Raw genomic sequence first — 24,984 nt, forward strand, 5'->3', positions numbered from 1 at the left:
TGATGGTTGCCAGTTATAGGAAGGGGGGAAAAGTCACAGATACAGTCACATAGATGGGTTAACTCCAGGAAAGGTAAGAGAGGTCGGCAGATAGAGTAGGAGCCTTCTGTGGCTATACCCATTTCAAACAAGTATGCTGTTTTGGAAAATGTAGGGGGTGATGGATTTTCAGGGGAAGGTAGCACAAACAGCCAAGTTCCTGGTATTGAGACTGGCTCCAATGCAGTGAGGGGTACGTCAGGTTCCAAGAGATCAATTGCGTTAGGAGACTGTCCAGTCCAAGGTACAGACAGACATTCCTGTGACCAAAATCAGAATGGTGTGTTGCTTCCCTGTTGCCAGGATCAAGGATGGCTCAGAGAGGGTGCAGAATGTTCTCAAGAGGAGAGGGGCCAGCAAGAGGTCATTGTTCACATTGGAAACAACAACATAGGAAGGGAAAAGGCTGAGATTCTGAAGGGACATTACAGAGAGTTAGGCAGGAGTTTAAAAAGGAGGTCTTCAAGAGTGGTAATATCTGGATTATTCCCAGTGCTACGAGCTAGTGAGGGCATGAATAGGAGGATAAAGCAGATGAATGCATGGCTGAAGAGCAGGTGTATGGGAGAAGGATTCACATTTTTGGATCATTCGAATCTCTTTTGGGGTACAAGTGACCTGTACAAGAAGGACGGTTTGTACCTAAATTGGAAGGGGACGAATATACTGGCAGGGAGATTTGCTAGAGCTGCTCGGGAGGATTTAAACCAGTAAGGTGGGGTGCGGGGCCCAGGGAGATAGTGAGGAAAGAGATCAATCTGAGACTGGTACAACTAAGAACAGAAGCGAGTCAAACAGTCAGGGCAGGCAGGGACAAGGAAGGACTGATAAATTAAACTGCATTTATTTCAACTCAAGGGGCTTAACAGGGAAGGCAGATGAACTCAGGGCATGGTTAGGGACATGGAATTGGGGTATCATAGCAATTACAGAAACATGGCTCAGGGATGGACAAGACTGGCAGCCTAATGTTCCAGGATACAAATGCTACAAGATGGATAGAAAGGGAGGCAAGAGAGGAGGCATTTTTGATAAGGGATAGCATTACAGCTATGCTGAGGGAGGATATTCCTGGAAATACATCCAGGGACGTTATTTGTGTGGAACTGAGAAATAAGAAAGGGATGATCACCATATTGGGATGGTATCATAGACCCCTTAATAGTTAGAGGGAAATTGAGAAACAAGATCTCAGCTATCTGTAAGAATAATAGGGTGATTATGGTAGGGGGTTTTAACTTTTCGAACATTGACTAGGACTGCCATAGTGTTAAGGGTTTAGATGGAGATGACTTTGTTCAGTGTGTACAAGAAAATTTTCTGATGCAGTATGTGGATGTACCTACGAGAGAAGGTGCAAAACTTGACCTAGTCTTGGGAAATAACACGGGACAGGTGACCGAGGTGTCAAATGGGGAGCACTTTGGGGCCAGCGACCATAATTCTATTAGATTTAAAATCGTGATGGAAGAGGATAGACCAGATCTAAAAGTTGAAGTTCTAAATTGGAGAAAGGCCAATTTTGACGGTATTAGGCAAGAACTTTCAAAAGCTCATTGGGAGCACATGTTCGCAGGTAAAGGGACGGCTGGAAAATGGGAAGCCTTCAGAAATGAGATAATGAGAATCCAGAGAAAGTATATTCCTGTCAGGGTGAAAGGAAAGGCTGGTAGGTATAGGGAATGCTGGATGACTAAAGAAATTATGGTTTGGTTAAGAAAAAGAAGGAAGTATATGTAAAGTATAGAAAGGATAGATAGAGTGAATCCTTAGCAGAGGATCAAGGCAGTAGGAGTGTACTTAAGAGGGAAATCAGGAGGACGAAAAAGGGACATGAAATAGCTTTGGCAAATAGAGTTAAGGAGAATCCAAAGAGTTTTTACAAATACATTAAGGACAAAAGGGTAACTAGGGAGAGAATAGGGTCCCTCAAAAATCAGCAAAGTGGCCTTTGTGTGGAGCCACAAAAAATGGGGGAGATATTAAATGATTATTTTGCATCAGTATTTACTGTGGAAAAGGATATGCAAGATATAGAAAGTAGCGAAATAGATGGTGACACCTTGTAAAATATCCCTGTTAAAGAGCAGGAAGGGCTGGATGTCTTGAAACGCAGACAGGTGGATAAATCCCCAGTACCTGATCAGATGTACCCCACAACTCTGTGGGAAGCCAGAGAAGTGATTGCTGGGCCTCTTGCTAAGATATTTGTATCATCGATAGTTACAGGTGAGGTGCCGGAAGACTGGAGGTTGCCTAACGTGGTGCCACTGTTCAAGAACGGTGGTAAGGACAAGCCAGGGAACTATAGACCAGTGAGTCTGATGTCGGTACTGGGCAAGTTGTTGGATGGAATCCTGAGGGTCAGGATGTACATGTATTTGGAAAGGAGAAAGTGAGGACTGCAGATACTGGAGATCAGAGCTGAAAATGTGTTGCTGGAAAAGCGCAGCAGGTAAGGCAGCATCCAAGGTACAGGAGAATCGACTGAAGAAGGGATTATGCCCGAAATGTCGATTCTCCTGTTCCTTGGATGCTGTCTGACCTGCTGTGCTTTTGCAGCAACACATTTTCAGCATGTATTTGGAAAGGCAAGGACTGATAGTCAACATGGCTTTGTGCGTGGGAAATCATGTCTCACAAACTTGATGGAGTTTTTTGAAGAAGTAACAAAGAAGATTGATGAGGGCAGAGCGCTAGATGTGATCTATATGGACTTCAGTAAGACGTTTGATGAGGTACCCCATGGGAGACAGATTAGCAAGGTAGATCTCATAGAATACAGGGAGAACTAGCCATTTGGATACAGAACTGACTCAAAGGTAGAAGACAGAGGGTGATGGTGGAGGGTTGTTATTTTAGACTGGAGGCCTGTGACCAGTGGAGTGCCACAAGGATCGATGCTGGGTCCTCTACTTTTTGTCATTTATATAAATGATTTGGAGAAAGTGAGGACTGCAGATGCTGGAGACCAGAGTTGAAAAGTGCGGTGCTGGAAAAACACAGCAGGCCAGGCAACATCCGAGGAGCAGGAGAATCGACGTTTCGGGCATAAGCCCTTCTTCAGGAATGAGGCTGGTATGCCAAGCGGGCTGAGATACAAGGTAGGGGGGGAGGGAATTTGGGGGAGGGGCGCTGGGAATACAATAGGTGGAAGGAGGTGAGGGTGATAGGCTGGAGAGGGGGTGGGGGCGGAGAGGTCGGGAAGAAGGTTGCAGGTCAAGAGGGCGGTGCTGAATTCAAAGGTAGGGACTGAGATAAGGTGGGGGAAGGAGAAATGAGGAAGCTGGAGAAATCTACATTCATCCCGTGTGGTTGGAGGGCTCCCAGGCGGAAAATGAGGCACTCTTCCTCCAGGCGTCATGTTGCCATGGTCTGGCGATGGAGGAGGCCAAGGACCTGCACGTCATAGAAACATAGAAAAATACAGCGCAGTACAGGCCCTTCGGCCCTCGATGTTGCGCCGACCGAAGCCTACCTAACCTACACTAGCCCAATAACCTCCATATGCTTATCCAATGCCCGCTTGAATGACCATAAAGAGGGAGAGTCCACCACTGCTACTGGCAGGGAATTCCATGAACTCACAACCCGCTGAGTAAAGAATCTACCCCTAACATCTGTCCTATACCAACCTCCCCTTAATTTAAAGCTGTGTCCCCTAGTAACAGCTGACTCCATACGCGGAAAAAGGTTCTCACTGTCAATCCTATCTAAACCCCTAATCATCTTGTACACCTCTAGCAAATCGCCCCTAAACCTTCTTTTCTCCAATGAAAACAGCCCCAAGTGCCTCAGCCTTTCCTCATACGATCTTCCTACCATGCCAGGCAACATCCTGGTAAACCTCCTCTGCACCCGTTCCAGTGCCTCCACATCCTTCCTATAGTATGGCGACCAAAACTGTGCACAATACTCCAGATGCGGCCGCACCAGAGTCTTATACAACTGCAACATGACCTCAGGACTCCGGAACTCAATTCCTCTACCAATAAAGCCCAGTATGCCATATGCCTTCTTCACAGCACTATTTACCTGGGTGGCAACTTTCAGAGATCTGTGCACATGGACACCAAGATCCCTCTGCTCATCCACACTACCAAGTATCCGACCATTAGCCCAGTAATCCATCTTCTTGTTACTCCTACCAAAGTGAATGACTTCATACTTAGCTACATTGAACTCCATTTGCCACCTTTCTGCCCAGCTCTGCAACTTATCTATATTCCGCTGTAACCTGCCACATCCTTCTTCGCTGTCCACCACTCCACCGACTTTCATGTCATCCGCAAACTTGCTCACCCAGCCTTCAAGCCCCTCCTCCAGATCATTTATAAAAATGACAAACAGCAATGGTCCCAAAACAGATCCTTGCGGAACACCGCTAGTAACTGCACTCCAAGATGAACCTTTACCATCAACTACTACCCTCTGTCTCCTTCCAGCCAGCCAATTCCTAATCCAAACCTCTAATGCACCCTCAATGCCATACCTCCGTAATTCTTGCAGTAGCCTACCATGGGGTACCTTATCGAACGCCTTACTAAAATCCATATACACCACATCTACTGCTTTACCCTCGTCCACTTCCTTAGTCACCTTAGTCATTGGCGGAGTGGGAGGGAGAGTTAAAGTGTTCAGCCACGGGGCGATTGGGTTGGTTGATGCAGGTGTCCCAGAGGTGTTCCCTGAAACGTTCCGCAAGTAGGCAGCCTGTCTCCCCAATGTAGAGGAGACCACATCGGGTGCAGCGGATACAATAAATGATGGATGTGAAGGTGCAGGTGAATTTGCAACAGATATAGAAGGATCTATTGGGGCCTTGGAGGGAGGTGAGGGGGGAGGTGTGGGCGCAGGTTTTGCACTTCTTGCGGTTGCAGGGGAAGGTGTCGGGAGTGGAGGTTGGGTTGGTGGGGGTGTGGACCTGACGAGGGAGTCACGAAGGGAGTGGTCTTTCCTGAATGCTGGATGGAGAGGGAAATATAAATGATTTGGATGCGAACATTAGAGGTAGAGTTAGTAAGTTTGCAGATGACAACAAAATTGAAAGTGTAGTGGACAGCGAAGAAGGTTACCTCAGATTACAACAGGATCTTGATCAGATGGGCCAATGGGCTGAGAAGTGGCAGATGGAGTTTAATTCAGATAAATACGAGGTGCTGCATTTTGGGAAATCAAATCTTAACAGGACTTATACATTTAATGGTAAGGTCCTAGGGAGTGTTACTGAACAAAGGGACCTTGGAGTGCAGGTTCATAGCTCCTTGAAAGTGGAGTCACAGGTAGATAGGATAGTGAAGGCGCCGTTTGGTATGCTCTCTTTTATTGGTCAGAGTATTGAGTACGAGAGTTGGCAGGTCATGTTGCGGCTGTACAGGACATTGGTTAGGCCACTGTTGGAATATTGCATGCAATTCTGGTCTCCTTCCTATTGGATAGGATAAACAGACAAAGTCTTTTCCCTGGCGGGGGTGGGGGTGGGGGTGGGGGGGGGGGGGGGGTCCAGAACTAGAGGACATAGGTTTAGGGTGAGAGGGGAAAGATATAAGGATACCTAAGGGGCAATTTTTCCACACAGAGGGTGGTCCGTGTATGGAATGAGCTGCCAGAGGAAGTGGTGGAGGCTGATACAATCGCAACATTTAAAAGGCATTTGGATAGATAAATGAATAGGAAGGGTCTGGGTTGGGTGCTGGCAGGTGGGACTAGATTGGGTAGGGCTATCTTGTCAGCATGGACGGTTTGGACCGAAGGGTCTGATTCCATGCTGAACATCTCTATGACTCTATTTGATAAGGTTCCCCATGGTACGCTCATTCACAAAATCAGGAAGTATTGGATACAGGGAGATTTGGCTATCTGGATTCAGAATTGGCTGGCTGACAGAAGGCAGAGAGTGGTTGTAGATGCAAAGTATTCTGCCTGGAGGTCAGTGGTGAGTGGTTCCCACGGGGCTCTGCTCTTTGTAGTTTTTATAAATGACTTGATTGAGGAGGTTGATGGGCGGGTTAGTAAATTTCCTGATGACACAAAGGCTGGAGGTGCCATTGATAGTATCGAAGGCTATTGCAGGCTGCAGAGTGATATATGCAGGATACAGAGCTGGGCTGAGAAGTGGCAGATAGAGTTCAACCTGGATAAATGCGAAGTGATGCATTTTGGAAGGTCGAACTTGAATGCTGAAAACAGGATTAAAGACAGGATTCTTGGCAGTGTGGAGGAAGAGGGATGTTGGTGTTCAAGTGCATAGATCCCTCAAAGTTGCCACCCAAGTGGATAGAGTTGTTAAGAAAGCATATGGTGTTTTGGCTTTCATTAATAGAGGGATCACATTTAAGAGCCACAAGGTTTTGCTGCAGCTCTACAAAACCCTGGTGAGACCACAATTGGAATATTGTGTCCAACTCTAGTCGCCCTATTATAGGAAAGATACGGAGGCTTTGGAGAGGTTGCAAAGAAGGTTCACTAGGATGTTGCCTGGATTGGAGGGCTTCTCTTCTCAAGAGAGGTTGACTAAGCTCGGACTTTTCTCTCTGGAAAGGAGAAGGAAGAGAGGTGACCTGACTGAGATATACAAGATAATGAGAGGCGTGATAGAGTCAACAGCCAGAGACATTTCCCCAGGGCAGGATTGACTGGCACAAGGGGTCATAGTTTTAAAATATTAGGAAGAAGGTATACAGGAGACATCAGAGGAAGGTTCTTTATGCAGAGAGTTGTGAATGCATGGAATGCGTTGCCAGCGGTGGTGGTGGAAGCAGAGCCATGAGGGACATTTATGCGACTGCTGGACATGCACATGGATAGCAGGGAATTGAGGGGTGCATAGGTTAGGTTATTTTACTTTAGATTAGGAATAATCCTCGGCACAACATTGTGGGCTGAAGGGCCTGTTCTGTGCTGCACCTATGTTCTATGAGCAGCCTGGTTGTTCAGGCAAAGCAGTCAGACAGTTTTGAGACTGTTGATCAAAGAAACAGCTACATGGAAGAAGGTGTTTCAAGCTGAATCTAGAATATAGAACATAGAACAATACAGCACAGAACAGGCCATTCGGCCCTTGATGTTGCGCCGACCTGTGAACTAATCTAAGCCCATCCCCCTACACTATCCCATCATCATCTATTTGCTTATCCAAGGATTGTTTAAATCGCCCTCATGTGGCTACATTGGCAGGTAGGGCATTCCACGCCCTTACCACTCTCTGAGTAAAGAACCTGCCTCTGACATCTATCTTAAATCTATCACTCCTCAATTTGTAGTTATGCCCCCTCGTACAAGCTGACGTCATCATCCTAGGAACAAGATTTTCACTGTCTACCCTATCTAATCCTCTGATCATCTTGTATGTCTCTATCAAATCCCCTCTTAGCCTTCTTCTTTCCAATGAGAACAGACCCAGGTCTCTCAGCCTTTCCTCATATGACCTTCCCTCCAGACCAGGCAACATCCTGGTAAATCTCCTCTGTACCTTTTCCAATGCTTCCATATCCTTCCTGTAATGGGCAACTAGAACTGTACACAATATTCCAAGTGTGGCCGCATTATCGTTTTGCATAGTTGCAGTATGACATTATGGCTCTGGAACTCTGCACATCCACACTACCAAGAATCTTTCCATTGACCCAATACTCTGCCTACCGATTATTCTTCCTAAAGTGCATCACCTCACATTTAGCTGCATTGAACTCCATTTGCCACCTCTCAGCCCAATTCTGCAGTTTATCCAAGTCCCTCTGCAACCTGCAATGTTCTTCCACACTGCCCTCTACTCCACCGACTTTAGTGTCATCTGCAAACTTACTAACCCATCCACCTATGCCTGCAACCAAGTCATTTACAAAAATAACAAATAGCAGTGGTCCCAAAACATATCTCTCTGACATTTCTCTCTTGTAAGACCCTATGTCTGAATTTTCCTTTTTTGCCAAGGGGTGTTTATGGGGATTGATGCAAGTATTTGGAAGAGCATCATTAAGTTGGGATAATCTGGTGGGTTTCAGACAGGCCAAGTTATTTTATATTTTGTTCTCTTTTGTTTGTGTTTTATTCGGTAATCTTGCAAATAAATTCTGTTTTGTTCAAAACTTAGTGGTTAACATCACTCCTGAAATATCTACCTTAAACCTGCTTAAAACAACTAGCAAAGTTATTCCAGGCAACTTTCTTGAAATGTTTTGAGGGCACCTGGCCTGCTCCACAACAGTAAGGACAAGGTTGCTCATTTGTAACCAGGTGGAACCAGGTGGAAATACACTTGTCCTTGCCAGGCAGAGAAAGTGTGCAAATGTCATGCAGCACATAGACAAGGAGAAACTGCAAAACTGTAGAACTCATTTTTGAGACTTTAAGTAGCCAACCCCTCACCATTCCACATCAACACTTGTCATTTCTGCAGCTGCCTCACTAGCTGGGTCAGCTTATAGACAATGGACTGATACAAATCCAAATAACTGAGAAAACAAGAGTGTGAGCTGGTTAATTGCTTTGATTTAAACAGAGCTAGAAAAACCGTGTTAAAACAGCAAGCTCTAAAACAGGCCTGTGGTGCTAGACATGAAAAATGAACCAAAAAGAGAAACTGCTGGTAAATCTCAGCAGGTTAGTCAGTATCTGTGGAGAGAAAGCAAAGTAAACATTTTGAGACCAATGACACTTCTTCAAAATTCATAGTAGCTGGGAAAAAGTTTTTTATGATGAAGACAGGGTAGGGGAGGGGTAAAGAATAAATGATAGGTGGAAATAGAGTCCAAAGAGAGAGAAGAACAGTTAGACAGACAAAGGATTTGATATGAAAAATGATCCTGACACCAGCACCGCATGGATTGAAACAGAAATTCAAAGGAATCCAAGGATTTCATCATTTAATTTTAAAATTACTCTAAAATATTAATAAAAATTCATTTTGAAACGCTAAACCAATCCAGATGTATTAAGGAATTAGAAATAGTGGTGGGTCCATCCTACAAATAGAGCATAAACATCCTTTCAACTGAGAGCAGATTATCACAAATATGAAGTCACCTGATGAATTCACCAGTGAATTCACCTGATGAAGGAGCAGTGCTCCGAAAACTTGTGATTTCAAATAAACCTGTTGGAGTATAACCTGGTATTGTATGACTTCTGATTTTGTATATCCCTGTCCAACTCCAGCACGTCCACATCATATGACAAATAACAGACACATTTAATGGCCCTGTTCCACATCGTCAAAAACCATTATCAAAGCAGATTCACTTGTGCATGAAAAATCACATTGGAACATTATCCACTGCACATCCATTATCATTTTTGACATGTTTGTTTACATTATTAAAAGTAATTTTCTTGAAATAAAATTGTGGAAAATCACTAGCCACTGTAGTCCAGATGTAATCTTCAAAAGAACATATTCACATTGTAAAACACATAGTCACAACAGCACCTGCTTTGAAAGTTTGCTTTGTTCTAAAACCTCTCTCATGCTGTCTATTTTGTTGAAAATATTCCAGTTCAGCCACTGTGATGTATATCTCATTCTGAATTCTCCCACTGTCTCCTGCTAGCGTGAAAGATTACTTCACCTCTGGCGATCAATTCTATGCCTTCCCCAAAGACAGCAGGGTCTGTGTCCCTGCATTTGTACTGAAAATATATACATTTTGGTGTGGCAGTATCAACATGTACTCAGACACACACACACTGATACAGAGGTAAACTCACTCACACTCTCATTTACGCAGATACATACATGCAAATTCTCACATGCAAACCATGGTCATGGACTTCCTTGCACATTCATGTGAAACACTTAGGTGCATACAAGTGCAAAGCTATTACAGTCCTTAAAATATTCAAACTATCAAAAAAGTATTCCCTACACATTTGCTGGCCTTCATCTGTGAACTCAGCATTTGTACTAAAATCACTTGGGGAAACAAGACAAGGACACTAGAATAATAAATGCACTTGCTATGCAAATTCTTCTCTGTGCCTACAGTCAAATGAAACAGCCACTTCCTCCACTGGTTTACATCCAACAAATGGGGTTTTGAGTAGTTTCCATAACCATATCCCTTTTCACGTGGTCCTGGCATTTTTCTGATTTCTAACTCACCATCAGAAGAACTGGCTAGATGTACTAAAGGGATCACTACACTCCAAATGAACACAAGAATTCTCTTGGATATTTCTTAAAAGCTCATTTTCAGGATGTGAAGGAGGCTCGCATTTATTGCTCCTCGTTAGATGTCCTGAAAAAGGTGATGAGCTGACTTCCTCTGAACCACTGTAGGCCAGAAGCACATTCCAGGATTTTGATTCAAAAAGGCAGCACAGTGGCTCAGTGGTTAGCACTGCTGCCTCACCGCGCCAGGGTCGCAGGTTCGATTCCCGCCTCAGGCGACTATCTGTGTGGAGTTTGCACGAACTCCGTGTATCTGCGTGGGTTTCCTCCGGGTGCTCCGATTTCCTCCCACAGTCCAAAGATGTGCAGGTTAGGTGGATTGACCATGCTAAATTGCCCGTAGCGTTAGGTGCGTTAGTCAGGGATAAATATGGGATCAGGGAATGGGTCTGGGTGGATTGCTCTTCGGAGGGTCGGTGTGGACTTGTTGGGCTGAAGGACCTGTTTCCACACTGTAGGGAATCTAATCTAAAAAAAAGTGAAGGAATGACCGATCAGAAAGTCATAGAGTCAGACAGCTGTACAACATGGAAACAGACCTTTTAGTCTAACTCGTCCAAAACAACCAGATATCTTAAATTAATCCAGTCCCATTTGCCAGCACTTGGCTCATATCCCTCTAATCCATTCCTATTCATATACCCATCCAGATACCTTTAAATGTTGTAATTGTATCAGCTTCAACCATTTCCTCTGGCAGCTCATTCCATACACACATCACACTCAGGGTGAAAAGGTCGCCCCTCAGGTCCTTTTATATCTTTTCCCTCCTCACCTTAAATCTTTGTCCTGTAGTTTTGATCACAACTACCCTGAGAAAAAGACCTTGGCTATTCACCCTATCCAGGCCCCTCATGATCTTATAAACCTCTACAAAGTCAGTCATCAACCTCCAATTCTCCAGAGAGAATAGTCCCAGCCTATGCAGCCTCTTCCTATAGCTCAATGCCCCTTCACTGGCAATATTCTTGTAAATCTTTTCTGCACCCTTTCAAGTTTCACAACATCTTTCCTATAGCAGGGAGACCAAAATTGAATGCAATATTCCAAAACTAGCCAAACAAATGTCCTGTATAGCAGCAACACAACCTCCCAACTCCTACCCTCAGTGCACTGACCAATAAAGGCAAGCATACCAAACACCTTCTTCAATACCCTGCCTACCTGTGAACTATGATTCTGCACCCAAGATCTCTTTGTTCAGCAACATTCTTCTGGACCTTACCATTAAGTGCCCTGATTTGCGTTATCAAACTGCAGCACCTCACATTTAGCTAAATTAAACTCCATCTGCCACTCCTCAATCATCGACCCATCTGAAATAACCTTCTTCATTATCTATTACACCAACAATTTTGGTGTCATCTGCAACCTTACTAACCATTCCTCCTACATTCATATCCAAATCATTTATATAAATTCCAAAATGCAGTGGACCCAGCACCGATCCTTGTGGCACACCTCTGGTCACAGGCCTTAAGTCCGAAAAACAATCCTCCACCACCACCCCCTGTCTCCCATCTTCAAGACAATTTTGTATCCAAGCGGCTAGCTCTCCCTGAATTCCATGTGACCTAACCTTGCTAACCAGTCTACTGTGCGGAACTTTGTCAGATGCCTTGTTAAAGGCCATATAGATGTCAACCACTCTGCCCTCATCAATCTTCTTGGTCATTTCTTCAAAAAACTCAATCAAGTTAGTGAGACACAATTCCCCATGCACAAAGCCATGTTGACTATCCCTAATCAGTCCTTGCCTTTCCAAAAATATTTAGATCCTGTCCCTCAGACAGGCACAGCATTGTTCCTATCATAGACCATGAGCCACATAACATTGTTTCTGTCACACATCATAGGCCGTGTAACACTGTTCTGGACACATCTACTGTAATTATTGTCAGACACAATCAGAACTAGAGTGAAAGCTCAATCCTCATTCTGGAAAATATGTAAAATATATCTTGGAATTCAAATATATTTAAAGTAAAAATCTTTCCATTTTAACATGCATGACTGCTCCCAATCTTGAAGCTGATAACCGAAGTTTTATTGAGCTTCAGTACTAACATACTTGTGGCCCAGCTCATGGGCAATGGTAAAGGCCAGATTGAGACCGTTATCTTCAGCAAGTACACACTTGCGAGTTGCACTGCATGCTCCACCAAGGTAGCCGATTCCTGTGGAAGAATCCAAAAGTGGAGAGTGATTAATTAACTGGAGGCAAAAATCAATTTAAATAAAGCCTATTTTGTACTTCCTGCTCAAGAAGATTGAGGAACAGGAGCCAGGTTCGAGTGCCAGCTGCACTCTAGAGTTCTGATACTTATGTCAACTCCTAAGTCTCCTTCCCTGAGATTTTTGGCTTAGTTTTTACTCAATAGTATTTGCTTCCACGAGTAGTGATGGAAGGGTAGCTTCATATGAAGAGAAACAAGCTATCTTAGATGTTTTGACAAATGACATGACAGAGTTAGGAGTGGCGTGAGCTGAACCAGAGTTTGGGGAAGGCCCAAAGTTGCTCTGCCTCATGCTTGCAAAGATAGCAGAGTACTATGACAACAGGAAAAGCAAAGAACTGTGTTTTTTGAAATCAGAAATACAAACAGAAATTGCTGGAAAACTCAGCAGGTCTGGCAACAACTATGGAGAGAAAGTTGGGTCCAATGACCCTTCTTCAGAACAAGGGTTTGTGTCCATAACAACATTATTTATTGTGATGCAAATCCAGCTCTGGGTTGAATTTTGTCTTGTTTCATGTTAACATTAATTACAAGTTTAACTTTTAATATTTCCAGTAAGAACAAAATTGAGGGTAATTAAATAGGATTTATGGCAGTCATTAACATCAATTCTTAGAGTTCAGCATCCATCTTCTATTAATCTCGTCTCCACCTACACATTCTCTAACAACGTTTTAACACAACAGCATGTTTAAGTGTCATGTTTGAAGGAGTGCCTTAAAGAGAAAAATAATAACTGGCTCCTATTCTGTTTCAATAAATATTGTAAAAAACCAGCCACAACTCCCAGAGAAATAGAAGCAGCCAGCATTACATTCTCTCACTCCGTGTTATAACCTACAGAAATCATTGGGAATTTAGGTAAACAATTAGAGAAAATGCATGACATACCATAAACAAGTATAAACCGATTGTCAGTGGAGGAACAGGGATCTATTTATGGACCAATGGATGAATTCATGTCTGATGTCACCTGCAGGATCCAAGACATTGTATCTGAAGCAAGGTTATTTTCAACAATATTATGTTCTGGAGTTACTTGAGAATGGTGAATGACACCATGGAAAGCCTCGAGGTGATGCTGGAAGAGATCACTAGCTGCATCCACATAATTATGCCTTACCACTTAACACCAGAATAAAGCACATGGCAAGTTGATGGGCAATAATATTTGTACCACATATGACAAAACTTCCTTACACAGCGGCAGTCATAACTCTTGGGATGTCGAACCATTATTTTTGGAATCTTAGGGTTCATTGTACCGCCTGTTCCCCAAGCTGCTTTTAGAGTGTAGGTCTAGAGACTCCTTACTCAGGACTGCACAAACTTCTTGTCCATCCTCCCAAATTCCATTTCTTTGGAACGTATTCTCTTTCATGCTCAAATTTTAAACCTCACTGGGTTAGTGAGTTAAAATCATCACAAAAGTTAAAGATAATTTAGAAGTACACAAAATGCCCTAATTTACCCACCTTTTAGACACTGGTTGCTGGATCAATTTTCTGCACTTAACAAAAATTACTACTGAACATAGAACATAGAAAAATACAGTGCAGTACAGGCCCTTTGGCCCTCGATGTTGCGCCGATCCAAGCCCACCTAACCTACACTAGCCCACTATCCTCCATATGCCTATCCAATGCCCGTTTAAATGCCCATAAAGAGGGAGAGTCCACTACTGCTACTGGCAGGGCATTCCATGAACTCACGACTCGCTGAGTAAAGAATCTACCCCTAACATCTGTCCTATACCTACCACCCCTTAATTTAAAGCTATGCCCCCTCGTAATAGCTGACTCCATACGTGGAAAAAGGTTCTCATGGCCAACCCTATCTAAACCTCTAATCATCTTGTACACATCTATCAAGTCACCTCTAAACCTTCTTTTCTCCAATGAAAACAGCCCCAAGTGCCTCAGCCTTTCCTCATAGGATCTTCCTACCATACCAGGCAACATCCTGGTAAACCTCCTCTGCACCCGTTCCAGTGCCTCCACATCCTTCCTATAGTATGGCGACCAAAACTGCACACAATATTCCAGATGCGGCCGCACCAGAGTCTTATACAACTGCAACATGACCTCAGGACTCCAGAACTCAATTCCTCTACCAATAAAAGCCAGTACGCCATATGCCTTCTTCATAGCACTATTTACCTGGGTAGCAACTTTCAGAGATCTGTGTACATGGACACCAAGATCCCTCTGCTCATCCACACTACCAAGTATCCGACCATTAGCCCAGTACCCCATCTTTTTGTTACTCATATTGTGAATCACCTCACACTTAACCACATTGAACTCCATTTGCCACCTTTCTGCCCAGCTCTGCAGCTTATCTATATCTCGCTGTAAACTGACACATCCTTCCTCACTGTCAACAACTCCTCCAACTTTCGTATCATCCGCAAACTTGCTCACCCAACCTTCTAGCTCCTCCTCCAGGTCATTTATAAAAATGACAAACACCAATGGTCCCAAAACAGATCCTTGCGGAACACCACTAGTAACTGCGCTCCAAGATGAACCTTTACCATCAACTACTACCCTCTGTCTTCTTCCAGCCAGCCAATTCCTAATCCAAACCTCCAACTCACCCTCAATGCCATACCTCCGTATTTTTTGCAGTAGCCTACCATGGGAAACCTTATCAAACACCTTACTAAAATCCATATACACCACATCTACCGCTTTACCCTCGTCCACCTCCTTAGTCACCTTCTCAAAGAATTCAATAAGGTTTGTGAGGCACGACCTGCCCTTCACAAAACCATGCTGACTATCCTTGATCACATTATTCCTATCCAGATGTTCATAAATCCTATCCCTTACAATTCTCCCTAAGACTTTGCCCACAACAGAAGTGAGGCTCACCGGCCTATAGTTACGAGGGTTACCCCTAATCCCCTTCTCGAACAAGGGAACCACATTTGCTATCCTCCAGTCTTCTGGCACTATTCCTGCAGACAACGAGGACATAAAAATCAAGGCCAATGGCTCTACAATCTCCTCCCTTGCTTCCCAGAGAATCCTAGGATAAATGCCATCAGGCCCACGAGACTTATCTATTTTCACTCTTTCCAGAATTTCCAACACCTCTTCCCTACATACCTCAAAGCCGTCCATTCTAATTAATTGTGACTCAGTATTCACATCGGCAACAATGTCCTGTTCCTGAGTGAATACTGACGAAAAGTATTCATTCAGTGTCTCCGCAATCTCTTCAGCCTCCACACGCAATTTCCCACTACTATCCTTGACTGGACCTATTCCTACCCTAGTCATTCTTTTATTCTTGACATACCTATAGAAAGCCTTAGGGTTTCCCCTAATCCTAAGGACTTTTCATGTCCCCTCCTTGCTGCTCTTAGCTCTCTCTTCAGATCCTTCCTGGCTACCTTATAACACTCAATCGCCCCAATTGAACCTTCACGCCTCATCTTTACATAGGCCACCCTCTTCCCTTTAACAAGGGTTTTCAATTCCTTATTAAACCACGGCTCCCTCACACGACCTCTTCCTCCCTGCCTGACAGTTACATACTTATCAAGGACACTCAATAGATGCTCCTTGAACAAGCTCCACATATCAATTACGCCCTTGCCTTGAAGCCTACTTTTCCAAGCCACGTATCCTAAGTCATGCCTCACCGCATCATAATTTCCCTGCCCCCAGCTATAACGCTTGCCCTGAAGTGCACACTTATTCCTCTCCATCACTCGAGTAAAAGTCACCGAATTGTGGTCACTGTCCCCGAAGTGCTCACTTACCTCCAATTCTAATACCTGGCCTGGTTCATTACCCAGAACCAAATCCAGTATAGCCTCACCTCCTGTTGGCCTGTCTACATATTGTGTCAGGAAACCCTCCTGCATACATTGGCAAACACCGACCCATCTAACGAACTCGAGCTGTAGCTTTCCCAGTCCATATCAGGAAAGTTAAAGCCCCCATAACAACCACCCTATTACTTTCACTCTTCTCCTGAATCATCCTCGCAATCCTTTCTTCATAAAAGTAATTAGATTTTAAACTCAGATAAACAGTATTGGACTGTCAACATATAACTTTACTAGTTAAGACTCAAGCCCCTTTATAAACTCCCCCTCTCAACACACAGACAAGAAAAAGAAGGGAAGGGGAACAGTTGGATGGCAATTCAGTGGTCACAGTATCACAGGACTTGCTCAGATGATTCTTGCATTGATCAAAACACTGCTCCTTGATCTTCTTTCTCAGATACTCTTACTTGTTTGCAGGCATCACAGGGTGAATGTTGTGCAGTTGATGTTGTTTTACATGAACTTCAGTGAAGCATTTGACAAGGTGCTACTTGGCAGGCTGCTACAAAAGGTCAGAGTCCATGGGATCTAAGGCAAGTTAGCAAACTGGATCCAAAACAGGCTTGCAAAAAGGAGAAAAAGGGTGATATTGGAGGCTTTGTTTTGTGACTTGAAGCCTGTGACCAGCGATGTATGACAGGGATTGGTGCTGGGACCCTTGCTTTTTGTTACATATGTTAACAACCTGAGTGTGACTGTAGAAAGTTTAATTGCTAAGTTTGCAGATGTCACGATAATTGGTGTGTTAATGATAGTGAGGAAGATGGTCACAGGCTACACTTTTAAATTTAAAAAAAAATCACATAACACCAGGTAGTTGTCCAACAGGTTTAGTTGAAAGCACTAGCTTTCAGAGTGCTGCTCCTTAATCAGGTGGTTGTTAGGTGGTACACAAAAAGAAGCGGCGCTCTGAAAGCTAGTGCTTCCAAATTACCCTGTTGCACTATAAGCTGGTGTTGTGTGATTTTTAACTTTTTCCACCCCAGTCCAACACTGGCATCTCCAAATCAGGGCTACAGCCTGATATTGATCAGCTGGTAAATTGGAAAATGGAATTTAATCCTGATAAGTGTGAGGTGATTCATTTTGGGAGGTCTAATAAGGAAAGGATTTACACCATGAACATTAGGTCGCTAGGGCATACGGAGGAAGAAAGGGATCTTGAGGTACAAGTCCACAGATCCCTAAAGGCGTTAGCAGAGGTATTCATTGGTAAAAAAAAGCATACGGGGTGCTTGCCTTTATTAGCCAGGGCAAAGAATATAGGAGCAGGGGTATCTTGTTGCAACTTTATAGAGCATTAGTTCGGCCATAGATAGAGTACTATGTGCAGTTCTACTTATGCACTATCAGAAGAATGTCTTTACATTGGACAGGCTATGAAATACCTCCACAGAGTCTGGCACCAAGTCACCCTTAATTTACACAAGAAAAGTCCTTGACTTTAGTACTGCCTCATTCAAAGTCAAAAATCATAACACAGGGATATAGTCCAACAGGTTTATTTGGAAGTAAAGCTTTCAGAGCGCTGTTCCTTTGTCAGAACATTAATGAGCTACTCAACAAAGGAGCAACGCTCTGAAAGCTAGTGCTTCCAAATAAACCTGTTGGACTACAACCTGGTGTTGTATGATTTCTAACTTTGTCCACCCCAGTCCAACACCAGCACCTCCACATTATTTAAAGTCAGCTACCACAGTGGCCCTTCTGCCCATCAAAAACAGTCAAAAACACCCACCTAGCTGTACTACTTTCATTTCCAGCACTCAGCCCATAGCTTGGCCGACTTAGTGGTAGAAATCTGGAATTCACTGCCTATAAGGGTGATAAGACAGAAACTCTGATAATGTTTAAGAGGTATTTAGATTTGCACTTGTGTTGCCAAGACATACAAGGCTATGGGCCAAGTATTAGATTAGAATACTTATGCGCTTATTTTTGACCAGTGCAGAATTGATAGGCTGAAGGGCCTTTTTCTGAGATGTAGACTTCTATGATTCTCTGACTTTTAATGAAGCAGAGAACTGAAAGTACATGAATAGTGTTACAGAGTGGTGTTCAACACCCTCTGATAATTAAAAACCATGACGCGGAGGTGCCGGTGTTGGATGCGGGTGGACAATATTAAAAATCACACAACACCAATTATAATCCACAGGTTTACTTGGAACTACAAGCTTTCGGAGCTCTGAAAGCTAATCCTTCCAAATAAACCTGTTGGCTATAACCTGGTGTGTGATTTTTAAAATTAAAAACCAAAACACCCAGGGAAGCACACATCACCTCGCCTCATAATCTGGTAAAGAATTGTGACAAGTGGTATAACCTACCTCTCAGTCCCCAATCTGTTATATAAAGGAGCAGTTAAATGAAATGAAATCCTTTCACTAACTCTAGAATCAACAAGTAACAATTTATTTATCTAACTCCAACAGTGAACAAATTAACACAACACAACTGAGCAATTCCTCTCTAACCACTTATTCCCAAATAAAACAAGATTCTAATAAGATGCTGTTCGAATAAATACAAGTCCCACTTACAGAACAAAACAATAAATTAAAACTGAGTCTCTCAAAGTTCACACAGAATGTGTCCTCCGAAATGCTCCACTGTCTCGCCAGTCTTTCTCCTGCTGTCAGGGCTGTTTCCCCTGTAATTTCTTCTATTCAGAACACCCCTCTCCACTGAATTCTGCTGTCAGGAATATTATCTAAGAGTGCTTTGTGGGGAGTGGGGAGATTTCTGTAATAGCGAGATGTTTTTCTTCCTCTATATATATATATATATTTTGAAAATTATATCCTTGATGACCAGTAATTTCTTTTCAATCAGATTGGTTCCCTGTAGTCAAAACCATAGGTTTTCAGTATCTCAGAGCTTGGTTTAAATTAATTGGCTGATTCAAGCTAGTTACCAAAACAAAACAAGCCTAAGGTTTTCCAATCACATAGCCAATTATTGCATGTTTCCATTTTAGAATTGTCTGTGCATCTACAACTGCTTGCAGACACATTTATGAGGCCCTTCGGCACATCATGCCTGTGCTGTTCATCAAACATCCATCTTCTCTCATCCCATTTTCCAGTATTTGGCCTACAGTCTTTCATACTATGGCATTTTAAGTGTTCATTTATGTATTTCTTGTCTGTCTTGAGGGTTCCTGCTTCTACCAGCCTTTTAGGCAGTGAGTTCCAGATACCCACATTTCTTTGGGTGAAAATATTCTTCCTAAAATCCTCTCTAAACCTCCTGCCCTTTGCCTGAAAATTGACAAGCTATTGAAACTTTTAAGGGGAAACATTTCTGCCTATCCACCTTGTCTGCGCCTTGAGAAGTTTACATTGGAGCAGGAGAGCCATTGTGACATCCCTATCTCTGATCCAGAAGGCCAACATGTGTCAATGTGTAAATAAATGCAAAATACTACTGATGCTTGAAATCTGAATTAAAAATGGAAAGTGTTGGAGAACCTCACCAGTCTGACAGCATCTGTGGAGAGTGAAAAACTGAGTTAATGTTTCAAGTCCAATGTCACTCCTTTTCAGAACAGGAAGTGCATTTGAAGCAACTGTTGGAGTCGTTGAGCTTGTAATGAATATTGGTGGACAGGTTGTCCCCAGAAATGGAAACAGAGAAGTTGGAGGTGGAAGAGAAGACTCAGATGTGGATCAGGGGAAAGTGAGAGAAGGGTGGAAATTGGAAGCAAAACTGATTAATTTTTCCAATTCCAGTGAGAACACAAAGCAGCCCAAATGCATCAAGGATGTATGAGAGGAATAGCTGAGGAGGGGGCCTGAACAGGACAGGAACAAGGAATATTCCATATAACCTGCAAAGAGTTACACATAACTGGGATCCATGCAGGTACCCACGGCCACATCTTTGACCTGTAGAGTGAGATGAGCTAAAGAAAAACTTGTTCAAAGCAAGAACAAAGTTCAGCCAGGCAATAGAGGGTGGTGGCCGATTGGGACTTTTTGAGACTCTTTTCCAGGAAGAAACAGGGACTCTTCCGACCACCTTGATGGAAGATGGATGTATAGAGGGACTGTGTGTCTATGGTGAAGAAGAGGCAGTTGGGTTAGAAAACTGGAATTGTGGAATCAACATATGACCTGGATAAATGCGAGGTGATGCATTTTGGAAGGTTGAATTTGAGTACAGGATTAAGGATAGGATTCTTGGTAGTGCGGAGGAACAGAGGGATCTTGGGGTGCAGGTACATAGATCCCTTAAAATGGCCACCCAAGTGGACAGGGTTTACCGGGTTGTTAAGAAAGCATGTGGTGTTTTGACTTTCATTAACAGGGGGATTGAGTTTAAGAGTTTAAGAGATCTTGTTGCAGCTCTATAAAACTTTGGTTAGACCGCACTTGGAATACTGCGTCCAGTTCTGGTCGCCCTATTATAAGAAAGATGTGGATGTTTTGGAGAGGGTTCAGAGGAGGTTTACCAGGATGCTGCCTGGACGGGAGGGCTTATCTTATAAGGAGAGGTTGACTGAGCTCGGACTTTTTTCATTGGAGAAAAGGAGGAGAAGAGGGGACCTAATTGAGGTATACAAGATAATGAGAGGCATAGATAGAGTCGATAGCCAGAGACTATTTCCCTGGGCAGAAATGACTAACACGAGGGGTCATAGTTTTAAGCTTGTTGGAGGAAAGTATAGAGGGGATGTCAGAGACGGGTTCTTTACACAGAGAGTTGTGAGAGCATGGAATGCGTCGCCAGCAGCAGTTGTGGAGGCAGGGTCTTTGGGGACATTTAAGAGGCTCTTAGATTTAGATTTAGATTACTTACAGTGTGGAAACAGGCCCTTCGGCCCAACAAGTCCACACCGCCCTGCCGAAGCGCAACCCACCCATACCCCTACATCTACCCCTTACCTAACACTATGGGCAATTTAGCATGGCCAATTCACCTGACCTGCACATCTTTGGACTGTGGGAGGAAACCGGAGCACCCGGAGGAAACCGGAGCACCCGGAGGAAACCCACGCAGACACGGGGAGAACGTGCAAACTCCACGCAGTTAGTTGCCTGAGGTGGGAATTGAACCCGGGTCTCTGGCGCTGTGAGGCAGCAGTGCTAACCACTGTGCTACCGTGCCGCCCCTGACATACTCCTCGACATACATATGGTCACAGAAATTTGAGGGTGCATACATGAGGATCAGTGGTCGGCACAACATCGTGGGCTGAAGGGCCTGTTCTATGCTGTACTGTTCTATGTTCTATGTTCTATAACATCAGAAGAATCTTGAATGAAAGTGGGAAAAGCCTGAACATTGGGGAAGAAAATAAAGTCAAGATAGGAAGAAGCAACCCCAGGGCATCAATGTGGACTTCAACAGTTTCTTCATTTCCCCTTCCCCCACCTTACCCTAGTTCCAAACTTCCAGCTCAGTAACTGTCCCCATGACTTGTCCGGACTTGTCCTACCTGCCTATCTCCTTTTCCACCTATCGACTCCACCCTCTCCTCCCTGACCTATCACCTTCATCCCCTCCCCCACTCACCCATTGTACTCTATGCTACTCTCTCCCCACCCCCACCCTCCTCTAGCTAATCTCTCCACGCTTCAGGCTCACTGCCTTTATTCCTGATTAAGGGCTTTTGCCCGAAATGTCGATTTCATGCTCCTTGGATGCTGCCTGAACTGCTGTGCTCTTGCAGCACCAATAATCCAGAAATAAGTTCAGTCATGTATGAACAGGTTGAAGTAATGAATCAGCTAAGTGGTGTGAAGTTGGGTAGAATAACTATAGATTGGGAGGCAGGGAGTTAGAATTTGGTGTTTGTAAAATTGTAAAATCGTAAAATGGGGAAAAGCATTGCATGATGCCTTTAAAAGATGATGCTTTTTCTATGCTTAGAGATTTAAAAGGGATGTCTGTGAGCAGCCTGGGGGATTGCAGGTGCACAGAGGGCCCAAACTGAAGCATTTGTATTGAAAGACCATACAGTTAGCATGCCAAGCAACAGTTTTTACCAAGATACCAGGCTTTTGAAGTTAGCCAATCAATTTGAACCAGGCACTTAGATATCAAATCCTATTAAATTTAAATCTGATGGTTTTGTCAACATAGGACCAATGCTATTGTAAGAAATATTGATATGTCATCAAGGGTATAAAAGAAGGGACCTCAGAGCCAGCTGCCATCTGCCAGAGCTAACAGCCCTCAGCTCTCGAGAGAGAATCACTGGCTCTCACAGCCTTATCAATGTCTTAGAGAAAGCACCATCTAAATAACAATGGTACCAACAACAGAGAAGACATTCCTGACAGAAGACTCGATGGAGAAGGCCCAGAACATTCCAGAAGGCATGAATCCTGGCTATAATTGAGAGACTACATTCTTTTGTTTAATATGAGTGCAATTTATATTTATTGGAACAGCATGCCATGATAATCTTGCTTTATTTGGGAATAGTTAGTTAAAAGGGATGTATTCAGTTTGTTAATAGTTTAGTTAATTTGTTCACTGTTAGAATTAGATAAATAAATTGTTACTTGTTGATCTTAAAGTGTGACTCAGGGATTAATTTTATTTAACCACTAGAAGTTGCTGAAAAGCAGGTTATACCACTTTTCACACTCCTTTTACAGATTATAGGCAAGGTGCTCCCCTTTGGGTCTTACAGTTTTAGTTCTCAGAGGGGGTTCAACCTCCGCTTTATAATACTGTGCTGTTTATAAATTTTGGAGAGGCAGTAGAAATAGGCTGTGCAGGATTTGGGGACCATGAAGTGGGAAGCTGTGGAGGGGAGATCTCCGCAGGAGTTAAGGTCAGTGACAGTCTTACAAGGTTTGGAGATGCCGGCACAACTACCTGAAGAAGCAGCGCTCCGAAAGCTAGTGCTTCCAATTAAACCTGTTGGACTATAAAGCTGGTGTTGTGTGATTTTTAACTTTAGTCTTAGAAGAGGTGGCATCATGCTCAGTGGTGGAGTCATGTGTCAGAGGAGATAGGAGGAGGAATGCTGACACTCCGCCTCTGCCAGGTAGACATCTGACGAAGTGTCCTATTGGACTCTAAAAATTAACTCTGTTCCTTTTCTAATGTGTCTCTTAACAGTATCCCTCTGTCTAATGGAGTGAGCTGGGGGGTCTATATTCTAATAAGATTGGGCTTAGAGTGTAGATATTAATTAATTGCTATTTCGTTTATCTGTGTTCTGATAAAGTTATGTTCTTAATTATAAATTGCCAATTTTAAAACTATGAATTCAGTGTCCAAGACAGGTTATTTGTTAAATTTAAATCTAACGCAGGAACAACTGAACAATTTTGAGGGTCACTGAATGTTTTAAGTTCACTAGGTTGTGAATGCAGTAATAGTGGCTGATTTGGTTTGACTTGTAATCCTTGTGTCATAGTACTTCCCAGATGCTATCAGACCTGCAGATTTACTCCAACATTTCTTGGTTTCATTATGTATCTTAACATGTCTAAAACAGTTGCTTAAAAATACCTATATGGGAGCAGAGAGGTGCTTGTGGTGCTACCTCTAGGATGTCTGCTTCTGAGCCAGAAAGTTCAGATTGAAGTCCCACCTGCCCTACATGTGTAATGTAACACACCTGAATCGATTGATTAAAAATATCTACAGTAAAAATACAAATGCACCTTTAAGTTGCATTGGTGGTTCAGTGGTAGGACTTGAGCCTAGCAGCCAGGAAGCCTGGATTCAATTCCCTCCAATGCATGACAACCTGTTTCTTTCATTCATAACATTCAGCGGTCAATTAGCTCAGTTGGTTGGATGGGTTTTTTTCTAGTTCAGGTGACCCCAATCGTGGGATTCAATTCTCATAGTGTGAAATGCCGATCTTCTCAACTGCACTCCTCACCCAGAAGTTAAACTTGTTACCAGTTGTTACTTTCTCATTAGAGAGGGTAGCCTGTGGTCCTGAACCCTATGGTGACTTTCAGAAGTGAGGGCTGTGATTTTTTGAGACAGTAGGCCCACCTTTTCTAATAGTGTGTTATAATGCATCTGAAGAGGCTCATTAAAAATATTTAGATAGGAGCAGAAGCATCTTATTGCACAGCGGTGATTTCTAACCGATGGGCCAGAAAATACAAGTTCAAGTCCCAACTAACCCAGAGGTGTGATTTTACATATCTGAACAGGGTTGGATAAGATGACTACACAGATCTCAGGTTATGAAGTGTAACTTTGGAACGTTCTCTTTATGGCATCTTCCTAGTAGTAAGACCACATGCAAAATCTTGGTGCTCGTGTTGTGGGCTTATGTCATACCTCTAGTAAGGTCTAGTAAATGGTGCCAAGAGGCTCAATTTGATTTTATTTAAATTTTGAGGAGGGTGATGGTGGAGGGTTGTTTTTCAGACTGGAGGCCTGTGACCAGTAGAGTGCCACAAAGATCCGTGCTGGGCCCTCTACTTTTTGTCATTTACGGAAAGATGTTGTGAAATTTAAAAGGGTTCAGAAAAGATTTACAAGGATGTTGCCAGGGTTGGAGGATCTGAGCTACAGGGAGAGGCTGAACAGGCTGGGGCTGTTTTCCCTGGAGTGTCAGAGGCTGAGGGGTGACCTTATAGAGGTTTACAAAATTATGAGGGGCATGGATAGGATAAATGGACAAAATCTTTTCACTGGGGTCGGGGAGTCCAGAACTAGAGGGCATAGGTTTAGGGTGAGAGGGGAAAGATATAAGAGAGACC

The 24,984-nt window shown here is 43.4% G+C and overlaps 1 protein-coding gene across 1 annotated transcript in view; it reads right to left on the bottom strand.

Annotated features, from left to right (window-relative positions):
• The window catches only part of adamts17 (ADAM metallopeptidase with thrombospondin type 1 motif, 17), a 669,321-nt gene that overhangs the window by 436,266 nt on the left and 208,071 nt on the right, over window positions 1–24,984 (bottom strand). The window contains exon 8 of the mRNA XM_072564884.1: window positions 12,279–12,384. Coding sequence (XP_072420985.1) covers window positions 12,279–12,384 — 106 coding nt within the window. The remainder of the gene's footprint in view (window positions 1–12,278; window positions 12,385–24,984) is intronic.

This window comes from Chiloscyllium punctatum, chromosome 48, assembly GCF_047496795.1.
Source record: "Chiloscyllium punctatum isolate Juve2018m chromosome 48, sChiPun1.3, whole genome shotgun sequence".
NCBI lineage: Eukaryota > Metazoa > Chordata > Chondrichthyes > Orectolobiformes > Hemiscylliidae > Chiloscyllium > Chiloscyllium punctatum.